Source organism: Fundulus heteroclitus, unplaced genomic scaffold (genome assembly GCF_011125445.2).
Source record: "Fundulus heteroclitus isolate FHET01 unplaced genomic scaffold, MU-UCD_Fhet_4.1 scaffold_37, whole genome shotgun sequence".
NCBI classification, from domain to species: domain Eukaryota; kingdom Metazoa; phylum Chordata; class Actinopteri; order Cyprinodontiformes; family Fundulidae; genus Fundulus; species Fundulus heteroclitus.
In genome coordinates, this window is record NW_023396781.1 from 427,194 (window position 1) to 444,616 (window position 17,423).

At 42.1% G+C, this 17,423-nt stretch overlaps 1 protein-coding gene across 5 annotated transcripts in view; it reads left to right on the top strand.

The window, feature by feature from the left end:
- The first annotated feature begins 3,445 nt into the window (after positions 1-3,445).
- The window catches only part of hspa12a (heat shock protein 12A), a 183,724-nt gene continuing 169,746 nt past the window's right edge, over positions 3,446-17,423 (top strand). For 4 of the 5 annotated variants that reach the window (XM_036130632.1, XM_036130635.1, XM_036130633.1 and 1 more), the window contains exon 1: positions 3,446-3,751. In XM_036130632.1, the coding sequence (XP_035986525.1) occupies positions 3,712-3,751 (40 nt within the window). In that variant the 5' untranslated portion in view covers positions 3,446-3,711. Of the gene's footprint in view, positions 3,752-4,816; positions 4,909-17,423 lie in introns of all 5 variants that reach the window. The other variant, XM_036130634.1, reaches the window with a different exon arrangement.

Below are 17,423 nucleotides of genomic sequence, written 5' to 3' on the forward strand. Positions count from 1 at the left end.
GATCCTCCGCAAGGCAGGGAGTGTAAGGTCACCTTTGCCTTCCAGGTAACTTCTTAACTGCTTACCTGGTGTGATGGCTCGAATTACTGCATCAACTATTTCATCTTCATGGTAGCCTTTATTGAGCCCACTTTCAATCTGCCCTGCCAAACTACTAAATGTAAGCTTGTCTTTCTGTCCAGGCTCTCCTATTTGACCTGATATTTTAAAGTCTTTGCGCCAGATGGAGCAATCTGGGGGGCTGAAGCTTTTTTCAGCAACGGTGTGCTTTGTAGACTCAGTTTCTTACTCATTAGCTGATGTATAGCTTCCTCTTTGGCTTGAAGCGTGGTCCGTAGTGCATCTACCTCTTTTTGTAGGACATCTCTCTCTTGAGCTTCACCTACTGGCTTTAGCTCTGTCAATTTTGCATTTTCGATCAAGTCCTTAATACTGAGTAAGTGAGACAATCCCTCATCTTCTAGCTCAGCTAACTCCATCTTCTCAATATGCCCTATAACAAGTGTGATTAACTGGCCTCGGGTTTTGTCTGCAAGTTGCTCTTTTCCGAGTCCAGATATTTGTAGTCCATTGCATATTGTTAGCAGTTGTTCAATATTCAGTTCGTATAAAGCACCTTTGACTTCTAACTGCACGTTCTCCAGCTCTGATTCCATTTTCATCGGACAAGGGGCATAATACAGTTCACGGTGAGCTTCTGCTAAACTTTGTGGAACGATGGTGCCCTCTAGTGGTGGTTGTGCGCACTACAGATACAACCTGTTGCACGTGTTGACAGAGCCACGGTGAACGTCTGCGGTGCCTCGTGTTGCCGATGCTAGGGTTCGATGGTGGATATTCGGCTCGAGTTTCCACTTACGGGTGGTGGATTTTTCTCTGACCAAACATCTCAGCGGTGCCTCCAAAATGTTGCGCCCTCTGCTCCGATAACTTGGGAGAGGTACGTGGTTGCTTTTGGGTTAAAATGAATAATGGAGATGCTGCCGACGTCTTCACTCACTTTCATTTTATTCAAAAGAACACCAACACTTTTCTGCGCAAGCGCAAAACACAGTTCTCTGCTGGTCAGAAGCAATCGATCTACAAACCATCGAACTCTTAAGGAATTGTAAATAGTGTACATAGTATTAATACTTTTAGTGCTGTATTACCCATGGGCGTAGGTTTGATTTCAACTTTGGTAGGGACACTACTGGTCTCAAGTTTCATTGGTTTGATGTCATTGGTCCTACGCAGTATGCATGCCCCTATTTTTTTATACTTGACATGAGCATCAGGGGACATTTCGTTTAAAGAGAAAAGCAGTATTTTTTGCTACATTAATACAAATTTTATAAGCACTATATATATTGTATATAAATAAAAAGCTGCTCCTTAATTTGTAATTAAAATAAATTAGACATCACCTGAAGCACTGAAGGGCCAGCTGCTTCACATCCAAGCTGCCCTGCATCATTATTACTGGATATCTGTGTTTCCTATAATCATATAATGTTACTATTATACAAGTGTGTTTTTAGTATTAAAGGATTAAATGTAACACAACCTTTTATATCATCCTATGATACTTACTGTCTGAGTGTTAAAATAGCTCCTTATGTCTCTTTTCATTTTTGGTGGCATCATCTACAATCACAACACTAAGCATGAGCCTAAGTTTATTCAAATATAAAATCGCTTTAACAATTATTAAAAGAAAATATAACACTATCTTATCCGTAATGTAATAAGCTCCAAAATAAACAGCCAGATTCAAGCATTTTTACCGGACACTAATATTTGTACTAATTTACTTATGGACTGTGTGGAAATCTATGTAAAATAAAAACCAATGTGTTCCTCTGTTTGTACTTTATCCTATTTCCAAAAGTAGAAATAATTAAATAGCACTATTATTATGTTGAACCCTAATTATGCTTTCTAAACAAAAAATAGCAATGTTTAGGCACCATCTCGTATTGTTATACTCTATAAAACTAATAACACCTGCTATTTATATCTGAACCGCCTTAAAGGGATTTTTTGAAAGCTTACATTCTTTGCTTGTCGATTTTTCCAGCAGTCTTCAGAACTCCTGCCTGACACTGAATATTTTTGTTGATAAAATGTATTATACTTCAGAATTAAATATTATTTTAAGATGCTAACATTGGTTACTTACATTTCTTAAGTTCCACAAATGAAAACTACTCTCTCCTGCTTCTTCTATCGCGTGTTATAGCGTGGATAATATATATTTTTTTAATCGTTGTAGTAACCGCAGTATTCTAGTGTGAATTAAATTTAAATTTCGCGCTGCAAGCATGCACGCACATGCACGCACTAGAAAACAACCAACCAGGGAGAGAGAAGGCGGGACTTAAGGCAAAACAACCAATGAGAGTGGAGTTAAACAGCACACAGCACAGTTACGTGCGCTGCTAAGTTAAAGCGACAGGAAAGACCGACTGGACACGCACGCAGGCTGGCAGACGGAGCTGCAGCAGCAGCCGCCGCAAAGCAGCGGAGCTGCGAGAGGAAAATAAGCGACTGCTGTAACAACGATGTATTGTAAATTATAAACATGTTATTCACATCGAATTATTGGTAGGGACATGTCCCTATGGTCCCTATACAAACCTACGCCCATGTTTACTTTTAAACAATCATAGCAAAATGATAATTATGAATTATGAATTAGTTTTAACTCTCGTTTTTAACTGAAATATCAGTCTTTTAAACCTGTGTATTTTAATTTGTGTGTGGACAACTTTTAAAATATTTTAACAATTTTAACCTGTCACAGTACCACTTAATGTACAACGTGATTCCATTTGTATATAAGTCACCTGAGTGTACACAAGTCATCCTAAATATCTGCTTTATTTCCCTTGTACTTTTTTTATATACACTGCATATATGTGGACACACTGTATACACCTTATACCTTATGCACCTTTTCCCTCTTTTGGCACCTTCTTTTGTTTATTAAACAAATGTGTGACAAGTGAATTTCTCCACTGTGAGATCAATAAAGCCTATCTTATCTTATCTTATCTTATCTTATCTTATCTTGAGGAAGGAGACACAGCTAAACAAGGGAACAGGCTCATCTGTGAATTTCTCTTAAATAAATAAACTGAATTGGATGTAATTAAAAAGAGACCTTGTCTGTATTTCAAATTAGCAAGGGATATGGATTGAATATCTTAATGTTTGAACTGGGTGTCCTTTCTAACTTTTAAGTCGTTATCTTTAGATTAATGTAGTTCTTAGTTTTGAACAATCACAGAATTGGAAAATTGATTAGTCCATTAGGCTACTAACTTGTTTCTCTTAAGCTCTGTGGTATAAAAGAGACAAAAGTGTGAATCCTGCAGAGTAAGGTGCTACTTTGACCAAAGATTTGCTCTGAGTAGAACTGCAACAAAGACAGCATTCTTGACCTGGACGGGAGTGGATTGGATGGGAGGGGCGGTCAGCAGAAGCATCGAGTCTGAGCTCCAACATCCTGTCTGTTGTAACGCGCCGCCCTCTCTTCACGTTTATCCCCCAGACCCAAAAGCTTTTCCGTGTGTTTTTAAGGCTTTCTCTAAAAGGCCAGAAGCGAACATCGATCTGGAAACGTGGTGCTATTTTTTCCTTCAGCTCTTCACCCCTTTAAATCAGGAAAACTGCTTGGTGTTTCTGGATCTGAGTGAAGGCTCGGGAGAAGCTGAACTACGCGACATTATGACCGAAAAAGACACCGGAACAGAAAATATAATAATAGGTGAGTGACGTAGTTTGACCAAACTACGCATCATGAATCATTCGCAGTTTGTAACAACAGTCATTTTTATTACTGTGTGCGCTTGTCCGCAGTTTGTCGACGTTGTGCACGACGCCAGGGTGTGTTTAAGAGCCATACTTTCAATGTGTGTATTTATTTTAAGATTTAGGTTAATTAGACGGCGCTTCCCACGTCCTATCGCAAGCCAGTTTAAGTCTGCGACCTTTCTGTCGCATTGCACGAATGGGATATTAGTGTTGAAGCTGCCTGGGCTTTCCCAGGGTTTTCGTTGCGAGGACCTCGCCTTCAGGTTTTTGCGTTTGAAAAGCAGCGTAACGGCGTTTATCTGTTTATCTCTGTGATCAGTGATATTTGTTCGGGACAGCTTTGCGCGTTAGACCGTTCACACTCGACCGAAGAGCAAAGTCATCCCTGTCCGGCCCAGTGTAGCGGTGCAGAGGCTGGTCACATGGCCCGTCCCACCGGAATTGTGACTCAGCACAGCACAGTCTGCAGTATGTCCTCAGGTAGCGCAGTGCTCACCCCCCCCCCCCCCCCCCCCCTACAGATTTTTGTCAGATAGCGCTGTAAAATCATATATTGGATTATATTTGTTATTCAAATAGTTACTGATGGTTAACATCCAGTCAATAAAACACTGCATTTCAATATAATACAGTTGACACAAATCCCAAACATACTACAGATGGACACTGTTGAGGCTCCACACCACCCTCAATCTAACTATTGGTCTTCAGTCAGCAGTGCAGTGATAGTAGGAAGTACAACGATTTTCTGATCCAGTTATGATAAGCCTGTTTGATGTTATCTGTATATTTTATCCTTTCTATTTACGCTTTTTATTATTTAATTTATATTAATAATAATTACTTCAGTTTTTAAATCAATTCTGATTTGTCACTATTTGCTGCCCTTAAAATGTCTCATTCATTGATAAACATTGCTTCACGTCGTTTACGTCGGTAGAGGGAAAATTGAATTCAGGCCGAAAGTTTTATTTACAAGATTAAATTGAGTGACATGGTCTCTCTATCAATCTCGCAGTGCCTACAAACAGCGCTGCCCATGGTGCAGTGACTGAACTGGTGACGAGCACTGATGCACATGACATGCCCACACTGCTGCAGGGAGCTGAGGTGTGTTGCCATGGGCGTGTTTACCTGCTGAATGTAACCGCTGTGAAAGTTTTTATTTATCTGATTTAATAACAGCTTTATGGAGCGCTCTGTTATTGTTACTCTGTACTGCTCTATCAAAGTGTCTCGCTCGCTCAATCATCATCGGACACAAATCCAATCAAACTTCTCCGTGTTTGTATTTTGCGGCATAAATTGTGAGTCAGACTCAGATTTAGAAGCTGGTACACAAAATAAACAAAGTGAGAACACACAAAGGGTAGATTATCAGAATTTAGTCCGTTTAGTCCGTGGAGCCACCTGGATGGTCTGTGCTTCAGAGACTTTTCAGGTTGTGGAGGTGTGGCCGATCTGAAAATCTGTTTCTTTCTCTCGCTCCAGGCTTATGGAGGACCAAGTCTTCCATATCTAAAAATAATATACAGAAATAAATAAATGCTCAATAAATAAATAAGCATACAATTAATTGCCACCAAATTAATAAATGTAGTTAGAAATTAAATTATACAGTGAGACATAAATGTATATATCTCTTTTAATTAGCTTATTTATTTATTCGCCTTTGTAATAATTACCTTATTTATTTATTGTGTGTTATAATCTTCAACTTTATTTATTAATTACTTATATTTATTTATGTGCATGTTATAATATTTTTGTCTGTTTTATTCTTCCTTTGTATTTTTTTTACCCTATATATTTCTGTGATGCTATTTATTTCTGCCTGTCGTTTTTACATTTCTGCCTGTCCTTTTTACATTTCTGTATGCATTTCTGCCTCATTATGCAAATGAGGAGGGGCTGTGTCTTAAGGGCTCAACTTCTTCCCATTGGTTGGTTAGCATTTTACTGCGTCGGTCAAATCTACATGGCTTTTCCCCACACTAAAGCATTGTTAAGTAATGTCAAACTCAGCAGTCAAACGTTCAGTGGCCGACCTCTTGAGGAAAGCTGCTAATAGACTGGAAGAATTAGAACACTGTACATTTGGGATCTGAATGTTTTTCTGTGGTTTCAGATTCGGCTTTTCCAGATCAATACCTCATTGGCGGATGATTTATTCTACAAAACAGACACCTCTCCGCAACCACAGCAAGGCAGACAGTGAGCTACAACCATAGTTTCCCCAAAACGAGTCTCCCACCGTGCTGGGTGAATTACATTAGACCCTATGCAGAGCTCGCTTGATAAGAAAATACTGTAGTTGATTATAAAAGGCACAATATGAATTATCAGATTCACATCCAGGCATTAAAAAGCATTACAGATTATCATTATTCTATCCATGTTGGTCTAATTTGTGAAGGAGGCGGAGTTTCATCAAGCCGGTCCAACATATTCCCCTCAGCTGCAACACTTGGAGTTCACACTGCGTCTTTACGCTGGATCCAGCACCGCAGTGAAGTTGGTTTGAAGTTGAATGTTGGACATTCAAGCTCCACGGAGTCAGTGGGATCTAGCTCATGGTTAATCCGATTGAGGAACTCCGATTTCAGCCAGCATCTCTCAGCTGCTCCCTCCTCCCACACGCGGTGGTGCAGTTAGGGACCGTCAAAAAACTTTTGAACCAAGCACTCTTGATAAATAAAAATCAATAAATTTATTATCTTGTGACCAGCTAAGATAAACTAATATAAATTTATGCCAATAGATAAAATCTGTAAAGCACACTTGTTTTTATTCATTTTTAAGCTATTTTCAATTTTCAAGACAAAAATTGGGACTTTTCTTCAATAGCTTCCAGGTCATGTGACCCACTCACTCAAATTCTTTGTGAAATTGTTCTACTACTTCAGCCAACTATTGTCTTTGAATAAATCTTAAAAATTTAAAATAGCTTAAAATGGAATAAAAACAAGTGTGCCTTACAGATGTTATTTAGTGGCATGATTTTATATTAGTTTTGTCATAGGTGGTCACAAAACACGGAATTTTTTGTAAATTTTTGTTTCCCAAGAGAGCTTGGTTCAAAAGTTTTTTGACGGTCCTCAACTGCACCACCGCGTGTGGGAGGAGGGAGCAGCTGAGAGACGCTGGCCGAAATTGGAGTCCCTCAACCGGATCAACCATGAGCTAGATCCTGTTGATTCCGTGCAGTCAACGGGACTTTTATAATCAACTACAGTATTTTCTTATCAAGCGAGCTCTGCATAGGGTCTAATGTAATTCACCCAGCGCGGTGGGAGACTCGTTTTGAGGAAACTATGGTTGTAGCTCACTGTCTGCCTTGCTGTGGTTGCAGAGAGGTGTCTGTTTTGTAGAATAAACCATCCGCCTATGAGTTATTGATCTGGAAAAGCCGAATCTGAAACCACAAAAAAACATTCAGATCCCAAATGTACAGCGTTCTAATTCTTCCAGTCTATTAGCAGCTTCCCTTAAGAGGTCGGCCACTGAACGTCTTACTGCTGAGTTTGACATTACTTAAGCTTTAGTGTGGGGAAAAGCCATGTAGATTTGACCGACGCAGTAAAATGCTAACCAACCAATGGGAAGAAGTTGAGCCCTTAAGACACAGCCCCTCCTCATTTGCATAATGAGGCAGAAATGCATACAGAAATGTAAAAAGTACAGGCAGAAATGTAAAAACGACAGACAGAAATAAATAGCATCACAGAAATATATAGGGTAAAAAATACAAAGGAAGAATAAAACAGACAAAAATATTATAACATGCACATAAATAAATACTTAAAAAATATAAGTAATTAATAAATAAAGTTGAAGATTATAACGCACAATAAATAAATAAGGTAATTATAAAAAAGGGGAATAAATAAATAAGCTAATTAAAAGAGATATATACATTTATGTCTCACTGTATAATTTAATTTCTACCTACATTTATTAATTTGGTGGCAATTAATTGTATGCTTATTTATTTATTGAGCATTTATTTATTTCTGTATTTATTTTTAGATATGGAAGACTTGGTCCTCCATACAGGCTGACCACCAATGCACCTGAAAATCCTCAGGATTCTGTTGTGGGTGTTGTGTGTAAGTTTATTGCAACTTAATCCAAATTATGTTCTAATTTTATTTCCATAACCTTTGTTATGATGGTTGTGTTGTTGTAACTGCAACAAATCTTTAATTTATTTTTTTGGGTTGGGGGTGGGGGGGGTTGCGTCAACCCGGTTGGGACATTGATGGGGGTGCGCAGCTAAAACAGTTTGGGAACCGCTGTTTTAAATATTAAAATATTAAAATATTTTAGATGTTACAAGATCACCATATTCTTCATAGAATTACATTTTGAAAATGAACAAACTAAAATAAAATACATTTTAATTAAATACCCATTAATTACTTTTAAAAGCTGAGCCGCATCAGAGGGATCAAAGAGCTGTATGCGGCTCCGGAGCCACGGGTTGCCGACCCCTGCCCTATATCAAAGCAAAAAGATTGCATAAACTATAGGTCTTGGTGTGTGGGTCCGAAGGAGGCAGTTTCCATTTTTCATCATAAAACCTTAATGATCAACATAATGCAACATCATACTATAAATGTCATAACACATAAAATCAAATTGGATTGTGTAAGTCAGTGGAACAGAGCAGTTAAAAAACACAGCAACATAATATGAAAAGAGTCAGTATGTCAAGAACGCAACGTAAAGAAAGCCATCAGTCCGTTCAGAGCACAAACACATGAATCTTTTTATTTTATTTTTTTTTTTTTTTTTTTTTTTTTTTTTTTCCCAGTGTCCTGTCTAGCACTATGGCAATAGGAATTGATATCTCAATGCCAGATGGAGCTCGACAGATTTTGCTTTTACAAGTGGAGCAAACAGCTTTCGCCATAGTGCTCCACTTGATTTATGCTTGTAAATAGCTTTATTATGATTCCTGCAAGGAGAATTTCAAATTATATGGACATGACAATGGGAGAGTAAAGGAAGAACAAAAAGTGAAAGAAAAGAAAAAAAAAGAGTAGAGGTGAAAGAAAGAGGAGATAAAAGGAAGAGAATGATAAAATGTCCTCTGTCTGCTCCATCACCTGGAAAGAGACACAAAAAGAACAGCACAACCAACAGACATAAAGCAACAGATACACTCTAATAACACCTAGATGCCATTACTAAATCATATATATTATTATGTAAGCTGACATGTGTAATGTGATATTTGAAAAAAGAAAGTGACACAACATAAATAAATAAATAAATAAATTATAAGATTACTGTATATAAGTGAACACTTAATACCTGGGACCCAGCACCAGTGGGAGATGTGAAAGTGCACTAGTTTAGGTGAAGATTATCCAGAAATAGCTTGATAGTGATTGTGGAGAACCAAAGACCCACCTTCCCCGAGCACAGAGGCAGGCGTCAGGGGACCCGTAACCCCGGACTCCCAAAGGGGTCCCTAAAGCAGGTCGCCCAGGAGGGGCCGACACAGGATATCTGCAACCCCCCCCCCAAGGAAGGAGCAGAGACGACCCCGAGGAAATCCCCCAGCCACCGCAATGCCGACGCCCTCAAGAGCCGCGGAGACGAGCCCGTGGGCTCCGCCGGCAGCCAGCCCCGCTGAAGTGGTCCCGGCCATGGGCCCTGAGGGCCAGAGGCCCCAGGGGCGCCCCGCCCCCGCGACGAGGGCCCCGGCCGCCCCCCGGGGGGCCAGGCCCCGCGAAGAGGCCGCCAGGAGCGGGCCGGCGCACGCCCGGGAACCCGCCCCAAACCCGAAGCCAACAAACACATGAATCTAATCGCACATAAGTGGTCGGCTTAGAGTTCTCAGGCAACTCTCCGCAGTTTCAGGATAAGAAATCACAGTTCTCTGGCTTCCTCTTCCCCAGCTTCATCAGTCCTTCTTGTTCTCCTGCTCGTAGTAGATGATTCAACTGGATGGCAAAGTGTGTTCAGTTCTGGCTTGGGTAATGAGCATTTTATTTTGGATTTTGCCTCTACTAAACTTCTCCTTGTAGGTGGCCGGCAAACACAAAACTTTGTTTTTTGTTCCAAAACAGAAACAAAAGTGTAATTAGTGTTCCTATCAAGCTCCCATTCATGTCATTTACCCAAAACTTCCTTCAAGCACTTTCACATCCAGATACTTCTGCTCACAATTATTTAGCCCTCATCTTAAAAAAAATCCTGCACTGTAATCATTATGTCCTGCACAACTTATATTAAAGGAGTAATCCTAAAGTTCAAATGTATATGCAGAAGTTTTTCCTCAGTACTTCTTAACAGAATTCATCCAATGTGTGTCTTATATTTTAATGCCTGAAAGTTGAAAGTTCCCTACAACATAATTTTATCATCTTACTCATTTCATGGCTGTTTCTACTCCCCACTGTGTCAAGGTTCACCCTAACTCATTCAACGACAAGTAGTTATACTAAAACCTTTCGGAAACTCCTTGCTGAACCAGCTCTAAAATACTTTACATGAGTTCTTAAAACCCAAACAGTAAACCCCTAAATTCATCAAATTCACCACTCTGTAGATTGCCTCAATTTCATTGTAATTTTAATCAGAAGCACTCTTACATATTTTTGTTTTATTTTGAAAAGCTCAGCTAAGAAAAAGGAAGGGTTTGCACACCCAAGAGCACATCAAGTGGTCATTGGTTGATATTGGAAGTAGGCGTTGTCATGGTTTCGTTTTTGTCTGGCTTTTTCCCCCGTATTTTCCTACACCACCTCCTCTCACTCAGCTCACCTTCCACTCCCCAGCAATCAGTCACACCTGTTAGGCATTAATTAGTCAGACTCACTCCACCTGTCAGCCTCCCTACAAAAGCCTCCCTAAGTGCCTCCCCGCCGATTCGTCATCAGTCTCTACTCACTCCACATCTGTCAGCAATCTCTGAGCTTCAAGTAAGGCCTCTGCTAGCTGCTGGATTTTCCTACCACCTCTGAGCTTCGATTGGCCTCTGCTAGCTGTTGGGTTTCTTGCCTTCATCTGTGCCTCAAGTCAAGCCTCTGTTAGCTGCTGGCTTTCCTGCCTCCTCTTTGCCTGAAGTTTGCTCGCTGCTTCATTGCTTAGATCTCCTGCTGCCCTTGTACTCCAGCAGCTCAGCTCTTCCTTGAACTGTCTCGGCCTGCTTCTCTGGATTTACTGCAGCCCTTCATCTCCAAGACCTCTCTCCGGTCCGTCAGCTCCTGCTCTCATCTATACCCCAGTTCCGGTCCAGTCCTGCCTCTCTGGTTTTCTCATCCACTACTCACCTTTCTTTCAATAAACTCTCAGTAATTAGCTCCGTGTATGTGGTGTGCATTCTGGGTTCATCCTAAAACAAATCCATGACAGGCGTAGCCTATGGGGGAGACAGGAAGTAGTTCTGTGAATCAGTTTCAGCTTGACCATGCCTCAAACCAAAAGGACCTCTAATTGAAAGCAGATGATACTCCTATTGCCTAAATCGCACAGCAATTCTAACCCCTTTAATTACCCATTTTAATAACCTCCGTTGGCTTTAATTCTGGCGGGTATTCTATATCCCCCTGTTTGAATGTGTTTGAAACAAACCTTTCAATTCAATTTTATTTATATAGCGCCAATTCATGAAACATGTCATCTCAAGGCACTTTACAAAGTCAAATTTAATCAGATTATACATATTAAGTCAGATTATACAGATTGGTAAAAGAAATTCCTATATAAGGGAGCCAGTTGATTGCATCAAAGTCGTAACAAGAAGCATTCACTCCTGAAGAAGCGTACAGCCACAGGGAGAGTCGTCTGTATTGTAAATGGCTTTGCAGCAATCCCTCATACTGAGCAAGCATGAAGTGACAGCAGAAAGAAAAACTCCCCATTAACGGGAAGGAAAAAACTCCAGCACAACTCAGTGTGAACGGTCATCTGCCTTGACCGACTGGGGGTTACAAAAGACAGAGAAGAAACACAACACGACAGACATAAAAGCACAGAAGCACACATTGATCCAGTAATCTGTTCTACATTAGATGGTAGTAGCGGGTGATCTGTCTTCCCTGGATGATGCCACAGCTAACAGAACACCAAACCAGATATACCAACTATGAAGAAAAAAGAGAAAAAACAAAAAGTTAAAAGCTGAAATGACAACAGTCATGCAAAATTAAAGAACAATAGACCCTGATGTCCTCCAGTAGCCTAAGCATATAGCAGCATTACTATAGAGGTAGCTCAGGGTAACATGAGCCACTTTAACTAAAAGCTCCGAAGTCCCAAGAGCCAGCTTCTAGTGGAGGACTTCAAGTATCTTGGGGTCTTGTTCAGCAATGAGGGGAAGATGGAGCAGGAGATCGACAGGCGGAGTGGTGCGGCGTCTGCTGTGAAGCGGGCGCTTTACCGGTCCGTTGTGGTGAAGAGAGAGCTGAGCCAAAAGGCGAAGCTCTCGATTTACCGGTCGATCTACGTTCCTACCCTCATCTATGGTCATGGGCTTTGGGTCGTGACCAAAAGAACGAGATCCCGGATACAAGCGGCTGAAATGAGTTTTCTCCATAGTGTGTCTGAGCTCTCCCTTAGAGATAAGGTGAGGAGCTCACTCATCCGGGGAGTACTCAGAGTAGAGCGGCTGCTCCTTCACGTCGAGAGGAGCCAGTTGAGGTGGCTTGTGCATCTAGTCAGGATGCCTCCTGGACGCCTCCCTGGTGAGGTGTTCTGGGCACGTCCCATCGGGAGGAGGTCCAGGGGAAGACCCAGGACAAACTGGAGAGACTATGTTTCTCGGCTGGTCTGGGAACGCCTTGGGATTCCCCCCTGAGGAGGTGGCCCAAGTGGCTGGGGAGAGGGACGTCTGGGCCTCCCTACTGAAGCTGCTACCCCCGCGACCCGACCCAGGATAAGCGGAAGACGATGGATAGATGGATGGAAAAAGGAAAGTTTTAAGATTAGTCTTAAAAGTAGACAGGGTGTCTGCCTCACGGAACAAAACTGGGAGTTGGTTCCACAGGAGAAGAGCCTGATAGCTAAAAGATCTGCCTCCCATTCTGCTTTTAAAGACTTTAGGAACCACCAGAAGACCTGCAGTCTGAGAGTGAAGTGCTCTGTTAAGAATTACGAAAGTTGGTACACAACATACGCATGTGGAATATTGCTAAAGTGTTCCTTTAGCAATAGTCCAATTGCTAAAGTGTTACTTTTACATTATTACTTTTGGGTGTGTACCCACCAATTTAGATGTCAAACTTTCATAAAAGCTGTCTTAATGCAAGAAACAAAACCCTTAAACACATGAAATAGCAAGTAACTTTAAATAACTAAAATGGTTTTGTTAACTTTTCACATGAAGCTGGATTAACAGCTACTAAGATACCTTTGATTAAATTGGTATACAAATGTTTAAACCGGGGGTGTCAAACCTACGGCCAAATCCGGCCCACCGAACGATTTAGTCCGGTCCGGTGGCCAAATGCATTATCATTATTCAACGGCTGTATCTCCTCACAGCATTGAACGATCTTCACCAGATTTTTTGTGAGTCGTGGGGAGCGCTGCCGAACACGTTCGTGTGAATTGCCCAGTGGACGGGCGGGGAAAATGCGTGACAGCACCTGCGGTGGCGGGCGGCCGGCGGTGCTCGAATCCCAGCGGTGGCCAATAGGACAGAGCGGCGCTTGGCAGCGAGGGCCGCTCGATGCCGCTTGCGGCTTTAATTATAACTATTATTCATTGATGATGTCAGATTCGACTCATTTAAAGAATTAATTGACCAGTAAAATGAGTTCAATGAGATGGCATTTTATTAAAAGGTTTTAGTTTTCTTCCAGACTTAGACAACTATTTTGATATGTATTATGTTAGTAATTCTTTCTAAAGGCCAACAAATGTGAAAAGCTTCCCAAATTTTTACAAGCTGCCCATAAGCTATTTTAGTTCCAGCTCATTGTGTTCAAAAGAAGCCTAATTGGGTGGAAACCTGCCTGATAGTGAATTTCTCCATTGTGAGATCAATAAAGACTATCTTATCTTATCTTATGATTTGGTAACACTGAATACACTATTTAATTTTGTTTGTTAGATTTTTTTAGATTTTGGGATTTTATTGAGATTTTGTTTCTTAGCACTGTAGGAGTTGTCACAGAGCCACTGTTCAGCATGAAGCATGTAAAATGTTTTTTTTTTTAAAGTGTGCCCCCCCCTGTAATTTGTTTCTGTAGCCGGGTCTGTCCAAGCATGAATTTGAATTGCTCACATCTCAGAGCTCGCGTTATTACAACGTGGCACGATTAAAACTAGTTCCAAGCAACTTGCATATGATGAACGATGAGAGTGAGAAAGAGATCTTTACATTATATAAAAATTATCTACCATCAGGATCAACATTCAAGCAGGAAATTAAGTTGTGGCACACAAAGTGGTCATCATCAGTGGAAAAACCCAGCTCTCTCCCTGAAATTCTAAGCATGACAAATATGAAGTGCTACCCAAACATTTCAGTTATACCTGTTACGAGTGCTTCTGTGGAACGTGCTAACTCGGGCCTTAAAGGAGTAAAAGCTTTGCTAAGGTAGACTATGGGACAAGAAAGGTTTGTGGCTTTGCTACTTATGTATGTCCACAAGGACATTCATTTAGACATCAACAAAATCATAGACATTTTTACCCAGAAGCCTCTCAAAGGGTTGACATTTGTAAACCCATTATCATCGTCATCATAAAGTTGAAGGTGTTGTAGAAGAGAAAATATTTTTTGTCAAGTCTTACTGTTCTATTATAGGCTTATGGCTTAACTTCACCATACATGTTCATTGGTTTAACTTACTTTAAAGTTTTTTTTCTCTCAACATAGTTTATCTCGTTAAAATATATTCAAAACTCCTTTATCACTGTCATGATATTTTTCTAGGATGAACCCGGACACAAAACGCACACACAGAGCTAGTTCTTAGAAGAGAGTTTATTGAACAGGGTGGATGATGGATGACGAGAAGAACCTGAGTCTTTTAACTGATGGAGATGTAGGGTGCAGAAGCTGGCGGGCAGGAGGAGTGCAGAGAGACTGACCGGGAGGAACTCTGGAGCCGAAGACTTGAGACCAGGACGGAGCATCTGAGCCAAGGACTTGAGACCAGAACATCAGAGCCGAGGACTTGAGACCAGAACATCAGAGCCGAGGACCTGAGACCAGAACATCAGAGCTGAGTACTTGAGACCAGAACATCAGAGCCGAGGACTTGAGACCAGAACATCAGAGCCGAGGACTTGAGACCAGAACATCTGAGCCTAGGACTTGAGACCGGAACAGCTCTCCAGGAGTTGAGAACATGAGTGGGAACAGAGCTGAGCTGGATCTAGGCAGTGACTGGAACATAAACAAGCTGAAGGAAAGTCTATTGGCTGACTGGAAAAAAAACAAAGTTGAAGGAAGTCTTCTGGCTGACTGTAACAAAAAACGGAGCTGACAAAGGATTCTGGCAGAGACTGCCAAACAAAAAACAGAGTCAAACAAAAAACAGAACACAGGGGAACCAAAAGCCTAGGAGAAACACTGGGGAACCAAAGAAACTAGAGAAAACGGGGAACCAAAAGGTCAAGAACACGGAGGACCGAAGGCTAGAGAACATGGGGGACCTAAGACTAGAGAACACAGGGGACCTAAGACTAGAGAACACAAGGGGCCAAAAAACACAGAGGAACCAAAGGCTAGAGAACACGGGAAACCTAAGGCTAGAGAACACGGGGAACCTAAGGCTAGAGAACATGGGGAACCTAAGGCTAGAGAACACGGGGAACCTAAGGCTAGAGAACACGGGGAAACCAGGGGTCAAAAAGCACGGAGGAACCAAAGAGGTTAGAAAACTCTGGGGAACCGAAAGTCCATAGAATTCTGGGGAACCGGCGAAAGGAAACACCAGGGAGACAAGACAGGCGTGCACCAATGCCAGGGGGAAAGAACGGGCGTACGGAAACGCCAAAGGGAAGGAACGGGCGCACGACAGCGCCAAAGGGAAGGAACGGGCGTACTTAATGCCAAAGGGAAGGAACGGGCGTACTTAACGCCAAAGGGAAGGAACGGGCGTACTTAACGCCAAAGGGAAGGAATGGGCGTACTTAACGCCAAAGGGAAGGAACGAGCGTACGACAACGCCAGAGGGAAGAACAGGCGTACGACAATGCCAGAGGGAAGAACAGGCGTACGCCAACGCCAGAGGGAAGAACAGGCGTACTGAAAACACCAGAGGGAAGAAGAGGCGTACTGAAAACACCAGGGCTCAACAACACACGCTGAAGCACGACTGGCGTACAGAAACGCCAGGGGAAACCCGCCGGGGCGTGAGGGAAACGCCGGGGCTTGGGGAAGAGAACGCCGGGGCGTGGGGGAACGCCGGGGCGCGAGGAAGGAGATCGCCGGGGCGCAAGGGAAACGCAGGGGCACAAGGGAAGCAGGAACTTCTAAAACGCCAGGGAAAACTAAATCTAAACGCCAGGAATCTAAACACCAGGGAACCAAGAAACCTAAACACCAGGGAACTGAGGACGTTCTAACATGCCGGGGAACCGAGAACAGAGGGTGTCTAAACACGCCGGGGAACCGAGAACAATGTAAACACCAGGAACTAGAGGGTGAGCTAGGCAGCAACAGGCCAGGCGCGCCAGAGGGCACAGACAGTGACTTATAAGCACTGGAGGGCTCTGGCGGCGACCTGTGTGCGCTGGGCAGCAACAGGCTGGCGCACCAGAGGGCTCAGCCGGTGACTTTGGAACGCCGGAGGGCTCTGGCGGCGCCTAAACACGAAAACGAGGGCTAGGTGAACAGAACAGAGACACTAGGGGAAGTCAGAACAAAATAAAAACTACTGAAGGCTAGATGGAACAAGACTAACCTAAACAGGGCAAAAACAAAACAAAGAAAAACAGGAGAAGTAAAGCGTAGGGACCTCGAAAGCGCAGGGACCTTTAAGAGCACTGGAATCCATCCAACGCAGGAACCCAGACGGCGCAGGAACCCAGACGGCGCAGGAACCCACACACATAGATACTAAGGGGATAAAACAAACAAAACTTAATAAAAACAAATACAGAACTAAGACTAGAACTACAGGGCTAGGACAGGAACTACAGGGGCTAGACAGGAACTAGACAGGAACTACAGGGGCTAGACAGGAACTACAGGGGCTAGAATAGGGACTACAGGGGCTAGACAGGAACTAGACAGGAACTATAGGGGCTAGGATAGGGACTACAGGGTCTAAAGCCGGATGTACGGGTCTAAAACTGAAAAATCAAAACAAGACGGGTAAACTAGGAAAGGAACCAAACGCTAAAGTAAAACTATGAAACAAGCAGAACAGGGAGTCTAAAGTCAAAACTGGAACTCAAAAACAAAACTCGGAAGACTAAAGCTAACCTAAAAAAATAGAACCGAGCTGGAAAAACAAAAGCTAAGTAAAAACTCAAATACTCAAAAGAAAGAAAACCCCCAAATAACTCTAAAACACCAAAAAATCCTATGTAACCCAAACTAAGGTTGAGCCTAAACAAATGAACAGAAGGCAGAAACAATTCTTCTAAAACCGTAAAAATATACAAAAAGACTAGAAACTAAAGCAGAACTAGAACACAACAAACCAAAC